This window comes from Mastigoproctus giganteus, chromosome 3, assembly GCF_048544385.1.
Source record: "Mastigoproctus giganteus isolate SK-2022 chromosome 3, ASM4854438v1, whole genome shotgun sequence".
NCBI lineage: Eukaryota > Metazoa > Arthropoda > Arachnida > Uropygi > Thelyphonidae > Mastigoproctus > Mastigoproctus giganteus.
In genome coordinates, this window is record NC_143577.1 from 30641595 (window position 1) to 30663147 (window position 21553).

Below are 21553 nucleotides of genomic sequence, written 5' to 3' on the forward strand. Positions count from 1 at the left end.
TATTACAATGATGAAGGGAAAGGGACCAATGGCAAGTGCAAGTTCTGTCAGTGCTAGGAAATGAAACAAAATTGATTTAGAAATGAAGATGAAAATGATTAAGAAGTACAAAGCAGGACACAGTTTATCATCTATTCCAAGGGAATTAGGTCTTGCTGCTTCAACAGTGAATACTATTTTAAAGGACAGTGCACACTTAAAAGAACATGTTAAAGGACAGTGCACATTTAAAAGAACATGTTAAAGGATCAACGCACTTAAGATCAACAGTGATCACAAAACAGTGTTCAGGTGCTATATCGAAGATGGAACAGCTATTAATAATATGGATGGAAAATCAGATTCAGAAGCAAGTGCCCCTGAGTCCAATGGCCATTCAAGCAAAAACAAGAAGTATTTATAAAGATATTAAGGATCAGTACAGTGAACCCCAAGCCAAGTTTGTGGCAAGCAATGGGTGGTTTACTAGGTTCAAGCATTATGCTGGTTTCCAAAACGTTGAAGGATGCGGTGAAGTTGCCAGTGCCGATTCTGCTGCAGAGAAATTTTGTGATATGTTGGAAAAAATTATTGATAAAGGGGCTATTCAATGCAGCAAATTTTTAACATTGACGAGACTGCTCTGTATTGGAAACAAATGCTGCATTGAACATAAATTGCCAAAGAGGAAAATACAATGCCAGGTTTCAAGGCATCAAAAGATAGGGCCATGCTCTTGCTTTGGGCTAATGCAACAGGAGATTACAGATTAAAACCACTGCTTGTCTACCATTCTGGAAATCCTCATGCATTTAAGGGCATCAATAAAGCCATCCTACCCGCTTATTTCCGATCAAACTAGAGACCATGGATAACAACATCTCTCTTTGAGGATTGGCTTAAATGCTGCTTCATTCCTGAGGTTGGAAATTATTATAAAGACAACAATGTTCCTTTAAAGATTTTGATTCTATTAGATAATGCTCCTGGATATCCTACGCATCTAGATGATTTCATTTCGAACGTGAGAGTCATATTTCTACTGAAAAACACAACTTCACTCATCCAACCTATGGATCAGGGTGTTATTTCGAATTTAAAAGCATACTATTTACGCAGAACATTGGCTCAGGCATTGTCTGCAGTAGACGATGAGAAAAATTTTACATTAACAGACTTGGAAATCTTACAATATTTACCACTCCATCTTAAACATTAATAAGGCCTGAGTGGAAATTACTAAAAGTTGTTTAAATGGCGCATAGAAGAAAATATGCCCATGGCACATAAAAGGCTTTGAAGGATTTGAAAAAGACGAATCATATGAAGAGGTTACAGATAAGATTGTAAAGGTTGCAGAGCTACTTCAGTTGGAGATTGATGCCAAAGACATGGAGGAGTTAATAGAGGAAGCAGAGAAGGAATTATCTAACGAAGAATTTATTGACTTGCAGGCAGTGATAGTGAAAGAAGAAAATGCTGACGAAGCTCAAGATGAACAAAATGAGGAGCCAAGAGAGATGGCAATGGCTAGGTTTGAGAAGATGGATGCTGACAGCGAACGATTCTTAAAAGTTAACAGAGGGGTAAATGATATGCTTGCTTGCTACAAAGAAATCTACGATGAAAAGAAAAAAGCCACCATCTAGTCATCCATTAATATGTTCTTTCGTAAGGTTGAACGGCCGATCCCTTCTAAATCTCCACAGCTCTCAACCTCCGCAACGGCATACTTATCAGCTGAAGATGTTGATTCTGGCAATGATGCTCGAGAGGTAAACTTACTGACATTATGCCTGTCTCCTCTTTTTTTTGTAATTTTATAATTTTTAATTGCATGCTTTTGTAATTTTTCCTTCACATGAGATAAAAAATTTAATAAATACAATAAATAATTCTATTCACATGTTCATCGAACATTTATTTTTTGATTCAGATGATTCAACGAGCGCAGCTGCAAGTGCTGCACAAGCATGGGGGAAATTCCGACTTACATAGCGTTCCATGAAACGCCACCCTTACGTAAGTCGGGGAGTTCCTGTATGTGTAACTTGAAGTGCTTAGTAGCCTTGTAACACTTGAGAATGAGATACATGTTTATACATTTGCTACTTAAAAATCATCTAATTAACAACCTTCTGGAGTTTGACTACCTTTAATTGAGTGCTCTATATATATGTCAATTTTTTAACAGTTATCTGAAATTTCTATTGTTGTTTCTTACTTTTGATAAAATTATTAATACATATTTTTACTTCATAAAGTTGAAAATTCCTTGCCTAATTTGAAATATATTTATAGGTTATGACATTAGCCCAAGAAGCAGAACGTCTTTGTGAAATTCATCCTGATCATGCATCCCAAATTCAGTCGAAGTATGCAGAAATATTTTCAAATTGGGAAATGTTAAAAGACAAGGTAAACTTTTTTGATATTATCAATCTGCATCTTAAAATGTACCACTGTTTTAATATGCTGCTCAACAAAATTAACCAAATACATAGAAAACATGGTGTAACTTGTGCAGTTTGCAAAGAAGCAGGACAAAATTTGGTATGGTGGTGTACCATAGCATAACAATGAAATGAGGAGGCAGTGAGAAACTTTGGTCAGGTATAAGGGACATTTATAGCAGTTTATAAGGATTGCCAAAAATATCACATTACACAAGTTGATACAAGATGCTTGAAAATATAGTCACATGACCTTAGTATAGCATATGATCCCCTCCAACAGCTAAATAGGCCTGACAGCAGTGAACCATGCTCAATATAATGGTGTCCATAAAGTTCTGTGGCAACAAATCCCATTCTTCCACCAGTGTAGACCTTAGCTCACCAGTAACTGAGGGGTTGGCTGTCAGCACGCAATGAGACACCCTTGTGCATCAGCCCAACGGTGTCGCACACATGTTCGATATGATTTAAGTCTGGTGGCTGTGCTAGTCACAGCTGTCATTGAATATCTTCAATTTCAAGATATTCCTCCACCACTTGAGCTCTATATGCAGTGGCATTGTTCTGTTCTCTGATGTTGGAGAGATGGTACTGCATACCTCGTTGTCTACAGATGAAATAATGTCTAGAATTTGTAGGCTGAAATGGGACTCATCAGAGAACAGAACTGTACCCCATTGTTGATGTAGTCACATGTTCATGGCACCAGTTTCAACGAGCTCTGCAGTGGTTTGGGGTTAATGAGATACAAACCACTGACTTCCTTGGACAGAGTCCACTTGAATTGAGCCTTCTTAACACAGTCCGGTTGAAAATTTTTTCACCTGTGGCTGCAGCAACCTCAAGAGACAGTTGTTGACAGGATATCGTAGGGGTCCTGTCTTGCTGATAGAGCCAGATAGCAGTCTGTTCTGGTTGATGTAGCCCTTGGGCGACCTTGACCAGCTCTTGTAATGGTTCCTGTCTCCTGAAACTGTTTACATAGTTCTGAGACGACACTGTGTAACACATTAAGTCAATGTGCCACCTCTGCCTGCTACTGCCTGGCTTCAAGTTGTCCAATGGCTTGCCATCTCACAGGATGATCTAAATGATGATGACTTGCCATCCTGATTACTTGAGATGTGTCTATCCCACTGAGCAAGCCAAAAAACAAGAATGAAGTGGTAATGTGGTAATCTGTGTTTTTATAGGCATGAATTATTTGCATAATGTGTGACTCTGTAAGGTGGTAGATCAATTTCTATTGCCTACTCAGAATTTGCATGCCAGAATGCCTATTATATCAAATATTCACCTTTGGCGACATTGTTCACAATAAAATATTAATGACAAACATTTTGTTCTGTTAATTTGTTACACCAAAAAGACCATGCTTTTTTTGCTTTCTTTCCACTATAAACAATACTTTGGTCTAGTGTGTTTAATGGTATCATCACCCAAGAATTATATTTGCTAGGTCTTGAAGGTAATGAAAGCCAACAGTGAGAACCACTGCAAACTACGGGAAACTTACTGGACAAACTGGTTTGCCACTACTGCAGTTTCCTCCCTGCATTTTTGGTAAACAGACAGTACGTGTTATTGGTAGTGGCAGTAGAAGTCAAGAACAATATATTGATTGATACGTAGACATGACAGATGTACTGATTGGTGTGCAAACACAACAGACGTTAACATTATAGCATTAAGTAATTGAGTGACATTATGATGCGTATATACAGGGTGATTCACTACCAGTGCGACAAACTTGCAGGAGGTGTAGGAGGCACAAAGACGAATCGGAATCACATAGCATTGCATGGTCCAAAATGCCTTCATCATGCGGTAGAGGACGTTGAATGGGAGGTCGCGTGAACAGCGATCCCGCTGGAAGTCAGCATTTGCGAACCGTTTCTGTTGAAGAAACCAAGTAGCAAAAGTCCTCCGGAGTGGATAATCCGCAGGCTCCAATGATTGGACGCGTTGCAGATGGTATGAACTCATTTGGTTTTGCAGATGGTATGAACTCAATCGTTGGCCTATCGCTCGAGTACTCGTACTCGGATTGCCTTCTGCAAAACGTAGGACATTGTCTGGCGTCCTCGTTGTTCGCTCTCGATTCATGGTACCTCTCGTGAAACAACCAGTCTCACGTAACCTTCTGTGCACACGTGCGAAAATCGTATGATGAGGAGCATGCCTGTGCGGGAAACGTTCCTGGTACAAGCACAGAGCGGCGCGCCTGTTACAGTCCACAGCTCCATACACGAGGTGCATGTCGGCCAGTTCAACGTTTGAATACTCGTCCATCCTACTGCCCTGGGAACCAGTTCGCAAATGCTGACTTCCATCTGGATCGCTGTTCACGCGACCTCCCGTTCAACGTCCTCTACTGCATGACGAAGGCATTTCGGACCCTTCAATGCTATGTGATTCCGATTCGTCTTTGTGCCCCCTACACCTCCTGCAAGTTTGTCGCACTGGTAGTGAATCCCCTGTATATATAAAGAATATTTATTTGTTTTCCTATTATTTCCTAACCCAACCTTTAAGGTTAGATAACTTTAAAGATTATGTTAGGTAAGGAAACCTTTTCCTATTATTTTCTAACCTAACATTTAAGGTCAGGTTATGAAATATAACGAAAAATAAAGAAACCTTTTCCTTTTTTCTTAACCTAACCTTTAAAGTTAGGTGAGGAAACCGCACCTTAAAAATACAAAGATATGAGTAATATGGTTTTTTAATGGCGAAAGCACACATGAACTCCAATAATCTGCTTTTAATAATGAGAAAAAACTAACCATTACATCGTCTCTCACACCTATGTGTCAATCAGTATATCGTTCTTGACTTCTACTACTGCTACCGATAACATGCACCGTCTGTTTACCAAGGATGCAGGGGGAAACTGCGGTAATGGAAAAGCAGTTTGTCCAGTAAGTTTCCCGTAGCTTGCTGTGATTTTCACGTTGGCTTTCTTTACTTTAGGCATTTTTTCTCTGATTCTAGTATTATCCATTATCTGAGCTGTAAGATTGGAATGTTAGGTGTAAAATTCCAACATTAATTGGAAAATTCATGAACATTAGCACTTACGGTGATAATTTTACAAATTTCAATCTTTGCCTTGAACCTACCAATCACATAATTCTACAAGCCATATTATTTTTCAAAAAATTTATTTAAATTATGAGGTGGGATCAAAAAAGTTTGGGGACTGAACTGATATTTGGGAAATAATGAAGCTTACACTATGTTAGGTAAGGAAACCTTTTCCTATTATTTTCTAACCTAACATTCTAACCTAACATGTTTGCTCTATCTCTTTCGAAGTGGTGTCCTTGACACTGTATACGTTAATTCCAATGCTCTATCTCTTTCGAAGTGGTGTCCTTGACACTGTATACGTTAATTCCAATGCTCTATCTCTTTCGAAGTGGTGTCCTTGACACTGTATACGTTAATTCCAATGCTTCTGCAACATATGGAACCATTCCTATTATGCTTTTTTTTGGAATTTCTGAGTGCCTGCATTGGGATCTGAATAATTTCCTTGGCCATTGCGAATTATTGAAAATTATTGCAAATATGTGCACTTTCAAGGGCACAGATTTACAATGACTGAGTAAATTTGACTATGTGAGACGAATTTATGTTGAACAATACCCTGTGAATTAAAAAAGTGATAAGCATGGTCTTCACATTTGATCAGGATTGTCTTCCTCTTTTTGAGCTTTGAACAAGATGGAGTCTACCATTGAGAAAACTGGAATAAACTAATATTACAATAATTAGAACAGTATACAATAAGAATCCCGTATCCGTAGGGGATACGTCACCCAGGGTCCTGAGCTGGATATCATCATTCTTCTCTTTCTTGGTGATTTCCTTCTACTTCTGACACTCTCTCTCTCTCTCAGGGTAACTCAGAAATTTTTTTTTGGCTGGTGCAGCATAAGCCTCAGGCTTCCTTGCACCATATGGCTAATAATAATAATAAGACCTACTGTGGATGGCCGAAACCGTGGATATAAGTGAACACCTGTTGACCCCATATAAACATGATTTTCTTGTACATACATAACGTATAATAAAGTTTAATTGATAAATTAAACACACAGTAAGACATTACCAACATTAAATACGGTAATAATAAAGTACAGCAGATTCTTGATTTACCGGGATTGGATTAACTGGGACACTTCAAGACTCCAAATTAAAAAAAAAATCAACCAGAAATCGTAAAATTACCACTCTCTGTGATAAATGTAACTTTTTAACTATTCTTTCAATTATAAAAATAAACATACCTGATTAAAACAGTAAAAACTGTTTTATTATCACAAATTTAAATGAGAAGAAATTGAAAATAATTAAAAAATGTAAAGGGCTATTTAAAAAGTGAATAGATGTTTTTTGAAAGAAACTGTGTCATCCTCAATAATGAAATGGTGCATAAAGCCACATTTTTAAAATAGTTAGGGAAGGCATTACTTGGTTGTTTTCCATTAAGATTATTATTATATTTAATACAACTCTTACACCACGTGAAATTAATAATATCATTTATTAAGCTATTCGCTTAAACTACTATACATTAAGGTAACGTTTCAGGTATCTTACTGATACTCATCATCAGACTGCTGACAGACTCCCTTATTGATGCTCCCAGAAACCTGATGTGCATCAAGTATTAAATACAGTCCATTCCAGTTATTTGGGACATATCGAGACTAGTGCATCTTGGCCTGATTAAGTGGCTGCCCCAATTATCCGAAGTTTCACGTAAATAGTTAAAAATACAATGTACCCCCCCTTTACAGTTAGTTCACTGTACAATCAAATTACGTTACGATGAACTCACCATAGTAAAGTACCGTTCACTATACGATGTGTAGTAAGCGCCGGTCATTGTGATCACGTTTGTGAATTGAATTTTAATTCTATTAAACAGCAATTCTAATTAGAGAAAATAGGAGGAATATTATCCACAGGCTATAAAAGTAAAGATATATTAAGCACAAATTTACCCTTTATTACCTTACCAATTAAAAAATTAAATGATACGTGAAAATCGGAAGAATATACGTGATAATTGGAATAATTAATACGTACTGTAATATGTACATACAAACTAGTTGACATTTCTGTTCACTGACATTTGTGGGTGGGAGTGAAAATTTAAAACAGTAAAAAGATAAGCAATCAATAACAAAGAACACGGCACACACAAATTGCAAGTAACATGATACGTGCAAGTGAGAATGGAGTAACGAGTTACAAAGCTTTAAAAATAGGAATGAAGAGAAGATCTGAAAATTAATTTTTTTATATGATTGAAGATTCCATGGAAGTGTAAACACATTTCATCATAATAACCCACAGAATTCCAGCTGTTGGTATTATCGCAAATTCAGTAAGATCGAGTTTATTGTCCATTTATGATAGATTTAACTAACAGAAAAGCCCAATAAACAGGTGACTGCTAATTGTTTTTATTGTTTTATGGTTGTGACCTCCAGAATTTCGACTGAACCATGTGGTACCGTCGGAGACAATCGTAGGGTAATCTCCAGTGCTGCAGTCTCCTGCCCCAATTAAACGGCATGCTGTCTCAATTAAGCGAAGCAAACCCTGGCTATTTTCTTGATTGGTTTCTGTTTTTTAAGATTTGCCCCAAATAAACGGCTGAGATTAACCAGTCCCGATTAACCAGTGGCCCAAATACCCGGAATCCACTGTATAATAATAATCACATGTTTAAAGTTTTGTTTTACTTGTTACAGGATATTTTACAATTCATTGATGATGTAGATAGATGGCCAACACAGGACTGCAGTAGTACATGATTACTGTATGTACTGCTGCACTCCTGTTAGCACCTGTGGCCATTGATCACAGGAGTGTTGTTTAATGTGACTGCTGTTTTATGTGGTCATGCTGGAGTATAAACATAACATTTTTTTATTTGGTGATTTAACCAAAACGGATGCCTTATTTGAAATACAGACAAACAAAGAAAGGTGGTCAGTTGTATGATTTCTACTAGAGGGAAATTCAGGCACTTGTCCATAGTAGGACAAGTGCCTGAATTTGATGGATGACTATATTGAAGTAATGTACTAATGTGCCTTCAGTTTTATATAATTTCATTGTTCATTGATTAAGTTCCTTCTCACATAAACATTTGTTACCTTTTTTTCAAACATCCTTCAGATAATAACTATCCCACTTTGTGAGAGTCCAAAATAACTGACCACCACTTCACTCAGTTCATAGCAGTTTTTATCAGAGAATTTAAATTTCTACTATTATCATGGTATTTGATAAAATTAGCTTGTCATCTGTGTAGGCTGTTGCTGCACAACACAACAATTCTGTTTACTTCTTGAAGTTGAATATCAATAATGAGAGAGTTTGGAAATTGTGTTTGTAAAATGTGGCTTAAAAAAAAAAAAAAAAGGGTAAAGTACAGCCATTATCAACCCACTGCAGGATGGAAGCCTCCTCAACAATTCATGCTGAGGGAAATGGACCATAATCTGCCACACTGGTCCAGTGCAGGTTGGCAGATTCACTGTATTCAGCAGTCAGGGGCTTGAACCCTGGTCTACTCAAAGAGCGTGTGCTACTGCACTCCCACTCCTGACCACTTGGCTATGGAGGCTTAAGGCCACATTTATTATATATTATATTATACTGTAACATTATACTATGCATTTTAAAAGATTGTTACTTACTGTTTTAAATTTTAGCACTCTTCATATTGTGATACCCTCCCCTCTCAACCAGCATTCTGTAGAGTTTTTAAAGGGAATTGAGCTACTATGTAATTTTGCTATGCTTGATATAGGATTGCTATTATTATTTAGACAAAAAGAGCTTGGTTTGTGTACTTTATTGTTTTTTTTTTATGTATCTTTTTATCATTATTTTTTTTGTTACATTCCCATCGGCTTATGTATCTAAATATTTACTTTTTTATGTTTTATATTTTTATGTAGAATTTAATATTGATAATTAAAAGTGAATGTGTTATGCCAGTAGTTAAACCATGTCAAGAAGGACCGAGAACACTTTTTGAAATTGAGTCAGCTGTGAAATAATCATGCATTAAAATTTTTTTTGCAAACTTTATTTATATGTATCCTTTTTTTAGGTTATTTCATTTGTAATTATGTCATAAAAATTTTAATTTTCAGGCTCAAGAAAGACGTCGACGTTTAGATGAATCATATTTACTACATCGATTTTTAGCAGATTTCCGTGATCTTATATCTTGGATTCATGATATGAAGGCAATAATTTCAGCTGATGAATTGGCAAAAGATGTTGCTGGAGCTGAAGCTTTATTAGAACGTCATCAGGAGCACAAGGTAGGCTAAATAAATTGTAGTCATATTCTAACAGTTTTGTCCTTTTAAATATATAATTTAAGTTAAAATCCTAACTGAAGTGTATACTGTTAATTCAGAAATGCAGCATAAATTTTTGTGAAATTTAGAAATTAAATATATCAAGTTGTTGGAAAGAAGACTGTGGGCTCAATCATAATAAGAATTTAAATTACAGACATCATCTGAGATAAATTATTATAAAAATACTATTGGTAGATGATGCAGTGAACATAGGAAGAGGAAATGATACTCGGTTTCTATGCATCTGCATTGATAAAAATTGGTTTATGATGCAGTTTTCAAGATATTCACTAAATATCTATTTGAATCATCTGCAGAGATGGAGGACATGTAAATTTTATATTTATATGTTCAGGCCACGTTTATTACATATATTATATTGAAATATTATTCCCATCATTGGAATAATGATAACCATTGAAATATTATTCCCATTATTGGAATAATTATGGCCATTGAAATATTATTTCTGCCCCTCCAAAATGATGGAGAATAAACCATTAAAGTTTGATAAAAGATGAGTTTGATCCATTACTGAGAATATTCAGTACATAGTAATGTGCAGTATTTAGGAGCAAGGAGTTTTTCTATAGAGGGGAATTTTTTTAAAATTTGTAAGAGCAAGTGACACCATATCTGTTGTGCTATTTCAAGTTATTGATGTGAAGGTATATTGGCAAGCTGAGGGCAAGAAATGTTTGATGAAAAACAGAGAACAGATGTACAAAGTGAGAGAAAGATGAAATGTTATGCAACTTAGCCTTCACCTTTCAGGTGAAGGCTAAGTTGCTAAGTTGCTAAGTAAGCCAATTTTTGATGACTGATGAGGTAATTTAGGTGTGGGCTGGATGAAGCAAGATTCACAACTTATAATTGCACTGAAGCTGTTTCATGGGTTCAGAAAAACTGGGGACATACATTTTCCTATAGAAGAATTGTTACTTTAGTGAACAATCCAAGTCTTCTCCTGTTTAATTTCGTCTTTGTGATGGTCAGTGTAATCTGGAGTTTGTTTGTTAAGCAGATGGTACCTTCACGTTTCTCTGCTAATTGAACTGTTTTGAATATCGTTGATGTATGTTTTTTTGTCATTGATACCCACTTTGTTCCTGTAATAAAGTGATGTATTCGTTCTTATCACATTACAGCCTTTTCAAGATCAGAGGGCTAATTTGGGATAATTCCTATGGCTTACCATTGAAAATAGTTCAAATGTATCTGATCTTACGGATTTGTTAGTGGCGCATTATAGCCCTAGTTGCTAATGTGCCAATAAAATCCAAATAAAAAAAAAAAAAAAAAAAAAAAACGGATTTTTTAGTTCATTCATAAAGTTTTTTGGGGCACTCCATCATGTTTACACTATTTGTTTACTTGTCACTTCAGAGCAAAGTGTCACGTTTACCTCTCAGCTTAAACATCATCATGTGGTGATGAATTTTAGAGCATTTGATTTTTTAGTTCACACAATTCAAACTCTTTACATTTTCTTGCATACAGAGTGGTTGTATTAATAAAGGTAAAAAGTAGTTGTATTAATAAAGGTAAAATGGTGCAGGGAAGCCATTTTAGTATTTTTAAACAGCTGCAAAACAGGTGATCAAAATGAAATTGGTCCTGTTGGTATCTAATCATGTAACACATACATACAATTGATTTCAAGTGTGACAAGCATTTTTTTTTTTTTTATAATATAGAACCATATAGAACCAAAATTCTGGTTGCTTTATCTTTCCATATAGTATATGTCATATAAATTTACAGTGGCTTTTAAATAGTTATTTTTTCAATTGTAATATATATTTTATTCTTAGGGTGAAATTGATGCTAGAGAAGATAGTTTCCGTACAACAGCAGAGGCTGGCAAAAGACTTATGGATGACGATCATTATGCAGTAGAAGAAGTTAAGGAAAAAGTGAGTTTTTAAATTGAATTGTAAGATAATTGTAGTCATTATAAAGTAAATTTTAAACATAAAAATTTATACTGTTAAAGAATCACTGTGAAAATATTTAGTGTATGTTCTCATAAAGTAAAACCTCATAAATCTGGCACTTTTGGGAGGTGGTATGTGGGGAAACATATTAATAATCCAGAAATTTTTCTGTAAGTTCTGTGCTTTATTAAATATTATGTACAACCATGAGAAACTTTTCTGTAGCTTACCAAAACAGCTTGTTTTCCAGTATCCATCAAACTCCATGATGTATAGCTACTGTTATTTAAATTTGTATGTTGTAAATTTGAAAGTTGAGTAGTTTTTTTGTTAACTTTAAACTTAGAATGTTATTTTGGAAATCACTTTGTCAAATTTTTTGTATATGAGCAATGTCTTGAATGTTGGCATATTGCAAAACTTGGGAAACTTTCCTGTGGCTGCCAAAGCAATAGCCATGGGAAAATTTTGAGTATCACATTCTATGTCTTAAAAAGTTCAAATGTGAATAACAGTAGTTGTCATTTGTGACAACTACTACCAATGAGCATGAAATTTGATTATAACAAAATATATTGTTTAATCATATCATAGCTGTGGCAGAGAATCTAATTGCTGTATTTAATTTGTAATCATGATTTCAGCAGATTTTTTTTTTTTTTGAATTTTAATTAGTATTACAGTGTATAAATTTTCTGGAAAGTGATTATTGCATAATAAATTATTGCATAATTATTGCATAATTATTATTGGATATACAATATACACAATAAGATTAACGATAGTAATAAAAGCACATACACTAAGAACACAGTAGTCAGTTTTTTCAGTTTTACATGCTGAAGAACTAATTAAACTGCCATTACTCAACTGTTCAGTATCTTCATTTTCTTATCTTTATTTCTTCATTTTCATTTTAGTTACTTCTTGTGTCATACCTTTTATGTCCTGTGTAAAAAAAAAAGTTTTTGTTTTGGAGTTCCTTCCGAAAATAATCTTAACAAAAATTTTACTAATTTAGTTATAACTTAAGACATTCCTATGAAATTTTTATTGCATAGTCATCTATTCTTAATGGAATTTAGATTCAAAATTTATATATATATATATATACAGGGTATTTTAAAAGTGATGGTCAATAATTTAAAGGTGAACTGTACAGACTACAATATGCAAAAAAAGCCTAGTAAACATGGGTCCTTAAGTGAATCATTTTCGAGATATTGCACATTTTTAGTTGGGATCCACCACTGACAAGGTGAACTGTACAGAGTTGGGATCCACCACTGACTTGTTTGTTTAGGTTAGATTATGCTCATTCTCTCCTTTTCACCTCTCTCAATGCTCTGAGATGTAGCAGGCATACTAGTACTTGTCAGAGGATAGTCAACATGGAAAGAGGTTACAGCAATGAAGAGTATGCAGACATGCATTTCATGTATGGTAAAGCCAATGGCAGTGCACTCGAGGCTGCACATTTGTACCAAGAAGCATTTCCCTGCCGAAGGCAGCCCAACCCACACACATTCATCAGGGTACATCAATGCCTTAAAGAACATGGAGTACGAGCAGGTAGGCCCAGAAGCATAACACAGATGTTGAGGAAAGAGTGTTTGAAAGAATAGAACAAAATCCAGGAATTTTGACAAGGAGGGTTGCTCTGCAAGAGTGTGTACTGAGTCATAGCAGTGTGTGGCAAATTTTACATCACCAATTATTGTACCCCCTACCATATCCAGCATGGGCAAGGTCTCAGCAATACAGACTACTCTCCCAGAGTGAACTTCTGCCAGTGGATGCAACAACAGCGTGAACAAAATGTTGTTTAAAAATTGGGGAAGCTCGGTTTTTCTCGTGATGGTATTTTTAATTTTCATAACTGTCATGTTTGGTCCAACGAAAATCCTAATGCAATTCATGAGTCACAACATCAGCAGCGTTTCTCTTGAATGTCTGGGCAGGACTACTAGGAGACTGTCTAATTGGACCACACTTTCTGCTAAACAGGCTAACAGGAGAGCTGTACCTTCAGTTCCTTTAGAATGTTCTTCCAGACCTCCTTGATGATGATAATGTTCCACTTCAGCAACACCAGAACATGTGGTTTATGCATGATGGCGCACCGGCACATTTTGCTCGAGTTGTGACTCGATATCTAACTAGAAGGTATGGTCAATGGTGTAATGTGGCCTCCCAAATCACCAGACTTAAATCCTATGGATTTTTGTATCTGGGGTCATGTAAAAAGCTTGGTATACACTTCTGACATTAACACAGCTGAGGAATTGCAGCGTCGGGTTGAAGGAGCAAATCAGAAATGACCCAGGAATGCCTGAGAGGATTCGCAACTCAATGCAGAGAAGACTACAAAGCTGTGTATGGATGCAAGGACAGCATTTTGAATACCTTTTGTAACATCTGTAAAATCCTGTGGTGTTGAAACCAAAAATTAAAAATGTATTATCTTATGTTTAATAAAACCACCCTTAGCAAAGGATTCACAGCTTTTTGCTAAAATAGTGCTCCCATAGCCAGTAGCGGATCTTAACAGAAAATGTGCATTATCTCGAAAATGGTTCATTTGCTGCCCAATGTTCACTGGGACTTTTTTTTTGCTTATTTTAGTTTGTACTTTTCACCTTTAAATTATTGACCATCATTTTTGAAACACCCTGTATATTAAATGTAATATAAAATCAAAATTTCAGTTGATGGATAAAAATAAAAATAAATAAGCAAGGTATGACAGATGTACCAAAATGCGCAAAGCAGCAGTAAAGGATGCAAAAGAATATATGAATATATAAGAATAGATAAGTGTGATAAAATTTGCATAGATGGAAGTGAAAAATACACAAAGTGCCAAGAATTAGAAGGGTAAGGATAGTAGAAAAAAGAAGTATAGTAGTTTTGTAAAAGATGAAAGATGTTAATATCCTAAAAATTATGATGAATTAAGAAAATTATGGGCTGAATTGCAAAGCCAATTAGAGGTGAGGAAGCTGTAAAGTAAAATGATTAATACCAAATGATTAAACAAAGTAAAGTAAAATAAAAGATGGTAGAGCTGTCACCAGATATGAGTGGGCAAATTTAGTTATAAGTCGAAAACAGGGATAGCAAAAATGCAAAATCTGATGTCAGCTGAAGCAAATATTGATACATGGTCAGATGTTTCATCAAGGGACTACACCTGACTATGTATCAGGAACTGCATATCTATACTTGTCCATAACAGTGGAAGAGAGGTGAAATAAAGCCAAAAAAGCAAAAAGAATAAAATTATCACATTCTCTTACAGTATGGACAAGGTAGTCCCAATACAGTGTCAATGATATGAAAATTATTAAGTTAAAATAAGGATAAAGAAAAAATAAAGTATAATTAAGTGTTTTTAGAGTGGGAAAAAAGTTTTTGAATTATATATAGATTTTTAAGTAAATTTGTAAAAATATATTGGTGTTGGAATTTTGTGGAAATTAGAGGAATTAAAATTAAAATTGTTTAGAACAAGCATATGGTATAGGGTAAGGTATTAAATTGAGGATGGGGAAGGGATAAAGGAGTGGTTAAAGAATTGGTAATTATTAATCAAATGGAAGGAAATTCAAATGATGTAAGAGTTGGAAATTAAGAGATTTTGCCTTTACTTTAGAAATGGTTGAAGTAAAGCAATAGGACACTAACTGGATGGCAGCATGTTCTTGATTTTAAGAATTGACTGGATTTCTCTATGTTGTTGTATGTCTTTCTGGTACATGAAACTTGACCTCATATTTGTCTGGGATGAGCTGATTATCTTGAAGTATTACCAACCACATATTAAATCATTATTATGCTAGTGTTCTCTATTTTGGTCATCTGCTCACCTACAGTCCCTGTCAGGATGTGGATATTGGCAATTGAAATGACTCAACCTCAGGGCCAATCTACTATACACCTGCTGAAGAACTGAACTAATATGAAATCTATAGTTGTGTGCCTCTTCATTGTTGGAAATACCAAACCACATCAATGCCAGAGCTTGCACATGGTCATCATGCAACACAGCGGCAACCCCCAAGGGAGAATGCGCTGGTCCCACAGGAACTAGTAGTTGTTGGTGACTCTATTGTCAGGGAAACGGGGAACATGCTTTGTAAAAAGGATAGGTGGAACAGAACCAGGGTATGTCTGCCAGGGGCAAAGGTTGATGACGTTGTAGAGCGGATATCATCTTTTAAGGGGACAAAAGGTGATATAGTTGTACACGTTGGCACTAATGATATTAAGAGTAGCAGACCAACAGAATTACTTAAGAAGTACAGGTCACTGTTGAAAAAAAGCCGTGAATTAGGGTTGAATTTGGAAGTGTCTGCAATTCTGCCCAGACACTGTATACAGTTCTGGAGGCCTCATTTCAAGAAGGATGTAGAGCTGCTGGAACGAGTACAGAGAAGGGCAACAAGATTAGTGAATGGAACAAAGGGTTGCTCTTATGAAGAAAGGCTTAAGTTTTGCAAATTACAGTGTCTGGAGACTAGGTACCGGCGAGGTGATCTGATAGAGGTGTATAAAACCTTGAATGGTTTGAGCATGCTCAATGCTGATGGGATTCTGCCTCTTGCTGCATAAGCTTGCTTTCTTGCATCATATGCCTCTACTAATGCTAATGCTAATGAAGTGAGATAAATTATGAGAGATGTTCAATGTGGAGAGAGACTGGAAAGTGTTAGATTGGATGGTTGAATGTAAGGGACAGTCAACCAGAAAATGATGGACCGTAAGTTGTGTCTGACACATTGTCCTTTAGTCAGGTTATTAGGCCATTTGTCTTCTGTGAAAATGTTGTGAACACTGCAAATTATCTAGATATGCTCGAATTGTATGCTACACCTCAGCTGGAAGATATGTAGCCACATGGGTTCTATCAGCAGGATTGGGCACCACCACACTGGAGTTGCATATGCAATTTCCTCAATAAAAACATTTCCCAACTGATGGATTGGCTGAGATGGTCCTATTCCACGGCCTCCACATTCTTCAGATATCACACCTATGGATTCCTTTGTGTGGGGCTATGTAAAGGATAAGGTGTATTCAAAAAAAAGTTAACAATATCACAGAGTTAAAAGACTGGACAGATTAGTTACTTCAATTTCTCAGAGATGCTTCAAAACACATGGAATAAAATCATCTTGACATTCTACATGCTACCAAAGGTGCCCATTATGGAGGTTTACTGAAGTGCAGTTGTGTGATAAGAAATTCTCTGAGTTGCTTTAGCATTAGCATCAGCGTTAGCAGTGGCATATGATACAAGAAAGCAAGCCTATACAGCATCAACCAAAAAAAAAAAACGCTTCCCATTTCACCTATTCATTTGCTCCAACAGTTCGTCCAGTTTTTTCTTGAATTTATTTAATTGATCAACTTCCACAACTATGGATGGAAGTTTGTTCCAGCAATCAGCCACCCACTTGCTAAAGGAAAATTTTCACACATCTATTCTGCAACTGTCTTTCCTCAATTTGAATTTGTCTCCTCAAGTGTGTAACCTGAACAAGTGTAAGAATCCCATCAGCATTTATGCAACAAACCATTTTACAGTATCTATTATAATAAAATTTTACTTGTGTTTCTTAATCAATATAAACAGGTGAACAATCTATAGACACCCAGTATGTTTAGAATGTTTTGTAATTAATAGTTTGTTAAGGAATAAAATTTTGTTGTTCAGTTTTTAACAAAACTAACTTTATGTATTTTTAGCTTGTAACTTTGGCTAGTGAGAAGCAGTCTTTATTGTCCCTTTGGGAAGAAAGGAGAATATTATATGAACAATGTATGGATTTGCAGCTGTTTTACAGAGATACAGAACAAGCTGATACATGGATGGCAAAACAGGAGGTAATTATTCTTAGCTTTTATAGCTAGTCTTCTTAAAATTCTATTTTTTTGGAATAGAATGGATAACTTTAGAGATTGATTAACTAAGGTATTTTTAACCAATACTGCAATTAATCTAAAGTGAGATTTTTAAACAAATAAATAAATTACCATTTATTTTTTCTAAGGGTAAATTTTGCATCTTCATTCTTTGGTTATAATTTTTACAATCTAATCATTTACAAGATATTTGTTGTAAAGTTCAAATGTCTTAAGAATTATTTTAAATTCTATAACTATCATCATGGTTCCTGCTATTATTATGTTTTTCAAATAGAATATTTAGAGTGTATGATGGAAGGAGGAATTTCAGTAGTATTTCATGTTGAGTACTAAGTTTCTTTTCCTGAGAGTATAATTTTTTTTTAGGTTTTTCTGAAAAGTGAAGATTTGGGAGATTCCCTAGATTCAGTAGAAGCTTTGATAAAGAAGCATGAAGACTTTGAAAAATCTCTTGCTGCACAAGAAGAAAAAATTAAGGTTTGGGTTTATTTCAGTAGTATTCTATTAAAAGACGAGTAGATAATAAAATACAAATTATATGCTTCCCTCTGCACATTGATCACTGTCCAGTTGACTTGCATTTATTCAAATTGTCAGCCTCAACTACTTGTGAAAGCAACCTGTTCCAGCAATCAACAACTTGCTGGATAAAAGAAAACTTCCTACAATCTAGTCTAAACCTCTTCTCCTGTAATTTAATTTTATGCCACTGAGTTCTGGAATTCTCTGGACAGTGAAAAATTTGCCTTCGTTCATTTTACTAACCACTCTCACAACCTTATAAATCTCAATCAGGTCACCTCTGAAGTGCCTGATTGGCAAGATCTGTATCCCACATACACTGAGTGATCACTGAATTATGACCACCTACCTAATACTTCGTAGGTCCTCCTTTTGCCCTCAGTACAGCAGCTATCCGACGTGGCATTGATTCAACAAGATGTCAGAAGCTTTCAGAAGGTATGGCCAACCAAGCTCTGTGTAATGTAGTCAGTAATGCAGGTATGGAGATGATTGGTATATCCAGATGCCTGATATGCCTTTCCATAGTGTCCCACAAGTGCTCTATGGGATTGATATCGGAGGCCAGTCGATATGCTGGAAGTCAGAACCGTGTTCCTCAAACCATTCCTGCACAACAAGTGCCCGATGGCTTGGCACATGTTATCTTGGAAGACACCATCACCATTCGGGAAAAAATGTAACATAGCAGGGTGTACACAGTCAGAAAGCAGTTGACGATAGTGGAGATCACTGATACACTGTTCCACATGCACCAGGGGTCCAAGTTCCTGCCAGTGAAACATGCCCTACACCATACAACCGCCTCCACCAGCCTGCACTTTTGATACCATGCATGATGGATCAAGAGCCTCATATTGTTGATGCCAAATCCGTACATACATTTACTCCACATCTACGGTGTGGAGTAAATAATGTGACTCATCTGACCAGCACACTTTCTTCCAGTCTTCTAACATCCAACTTGCATGCTCTTTGCACTAGGCGAGTCTTTTACGCTGATGAACCTTGGTTAGGAGAGGATGCTGTAGGGGCCATCTGCTGGTATAGCCCATATGTGCAAGAGTGCGATGCATGGTCATGCCAGATATTGTTCCAGGTTGGCCCATGTTGTATTGGGTAGTCAACTCTTCAACTGTGCTGCATCTGTTCACCTGTACAAGTCATTGCACTCGGCGCTGACCTCTAACATCAACCTTTCGTTGACCTTTGCAGTTTTGCCATCGGGTCGTTGTTTGACCATTTTGATGCCAGTCCTGGTACACTTTAACCTCTTCATGGATTATCCTGAGATATCTTGTTTTAAGTTTTAAAAGTTATTTGGAACTACATGAAATATCTCGGAATACAATAATACCCGAAGCAAACAATAATACCTCCAAATTTAGGACTGAAACGTATTTTCTCAGGCATTTATCTGGCTAATTTTGTATTAGCCAGGTAAATCCTGAGATTTCTCAGGATTTTCTTACACCTGGAAGCAGACAACTGGTTTTCATTTTGCTAATATTGTACAGCAATGTCAGAACAGTAGCACGCATTCCTGTGCTGCCAGTAAGCAAAATATAATTTGCTATCCTAAATGCAGAATACTGAACCCATGAAAATAATTCACAAAAATATTATCGAAAAATATTTTGGTACCCTCTTGAACTGCCGCCATAAGTGATGTTTACCTCACCTATCCATTTGAGGCGGCCGTATGTTAGAATGTAGTTTGCAATTATTGCTTATAGCAGGAGGTTGCTGCTTGTGCATTCCACTTGATTTTTTAAATTTATTTATAAAATGAGTAATGAAGAGTTTTTCTGTTCCTTTCTTTTAGCTCAAGCACTAACTTATTAAAAAAATCTGTATAATTTGCACACTTTTTGGCATACACGAGATAACTCGGGATAGCCCAAATGGGTTAATTACTTCCATGTATTTTCTAAGCAAAAATTAATAAAAAACACAAAAAACTATACAATGAGTATTCGCATGATGCATACGTTTAATCTGTAAAATAAAAAAAGTCGATCTGTTACGACACTATGGGGTTAACTATGCTGGCTTTCGAACACCTCACCAGTTCAGCCGTTTGGGAAATTGAAAAACCAGCTCATCGAGCATTCACAATCTGTCCTTTATCAAAGTCCAATAAATCCTTTCTTTTACCCATCACGCTCGGAATTTTACTACCTACTGAACTAGTGACACCTTATCTATGCTATGTAGGTCGACTAACTCCGCAATCTCGTACCTCACATGGTCAACAGGTCGCATTCAGTTTTCATAGGGGTGGTCATAATTCAGTGATCACTCAGTGTATAGTAGTAGTAGTAATGGCAAATGATGCAAAAAAGCAACCTTATATAGCATAAGCAAAAAAATATCCACTTCCACAATGACAGATGGAAGCCTGTTCCAACAATTGGCCACCTTCTGGCTGAAGACAAACTTCTGCACATCTATCCTGTGATTATCCTTACTCAACTTGAATTTATTCACTCTCATGTGTGTAGTCTCAGCAAGTGGAAGAATGCCATTAATATTCAGCTTACTCAATCCAGTCAAGGCTATAAACACCTCAATCAGATCCTCAATCCCCACAGGTGCCTAGTCTAGAGAAGCTGTAATTTGCAGAATTGAAGCCTTTCTAGGCAAGAGCACCCTTTTGTTCTCTTCACCAGTCTAGTTGCCCTTCACTGCACCTGTTCCAGCAGATCTACATCCTTCCTGAAGTAATACCTCCACGCTTGTATACAGTACTCAAGGTGTGGCCTAACCATGGCCTTATACAAAGGGATAATCAAATCCTTATCTCTGCTAGCAAAGTTTCTGTATATCATTGACAAAACCCCTTAAGCTGTTCTGGCAGCATGTCTGCACTGAGAATTTCACGTGTGACTGCACAATTACCCCCAGTTCTTTTTCATTCTCCACTACCTTGAGTGTAGTACCACACAGTCGATAAGTTACTCTGGGGTTACTGCTACCCATATGCAATAACTTGCATTTGTTAATATTAAACTTCAAATGCCATTTCTCAGCCCATCGATCCAATTTTCCTATATCTTGTTGCAGTAACTCACCCTGATGACTCTTGTTAACCACCCTTTATGTTATCTGCAAACTTAGACATTAAGCCTGATATACCTTCATCAATATCACTGATAAATATTAAAAATGACAATGGGCACAGCACTGAACCCTGGGAACTCTACTTAGTCCAAGAGGAGCAGTGCCCATTAATAACTATTCTCTGTCTTCTTTCATTTATCCCTAGCTGTAAGTTCCCCTTAATGCCACATTGCTCCAGTTTTTACAGTAGTCTTTTATGTAC

At 36.2% G+C, this 21553-nt stretch overlaps 1 protein-coding gene across 2 annotated transcripts in view; it reads left to right on the forward strand.

The window, feature by feature from the left end:
- Positions 1–21553, forward strand: part of LOC150087841 (spectrin alpha chain-like) — a 455664-nt gene that overhangs the window by 78915 nt on the left and 355196 nt on the right. For both annotated transcript variants that reach the window (XM_090369231.1, XM_090369232.1), the window contains exons 9-13: positions 2281–2397; positions 9623–9796; positions 11653–11754; positions 17527–17664; positions 18073–18183. In XM_090369231.1, the coding sequence (XP_090225357.1) occupies positions 2281–2397; positions 9623–9796; positions 11653–11754; positions 17527–17664; positions 18073–18183 (642 nt within the window). The remainder of the gene's footprint in view (positions 1–2280; positions 2398–9622; positions 9797–11652; positions 11755–17526; positions 17665–18072; positions 18184–21553) is intronic.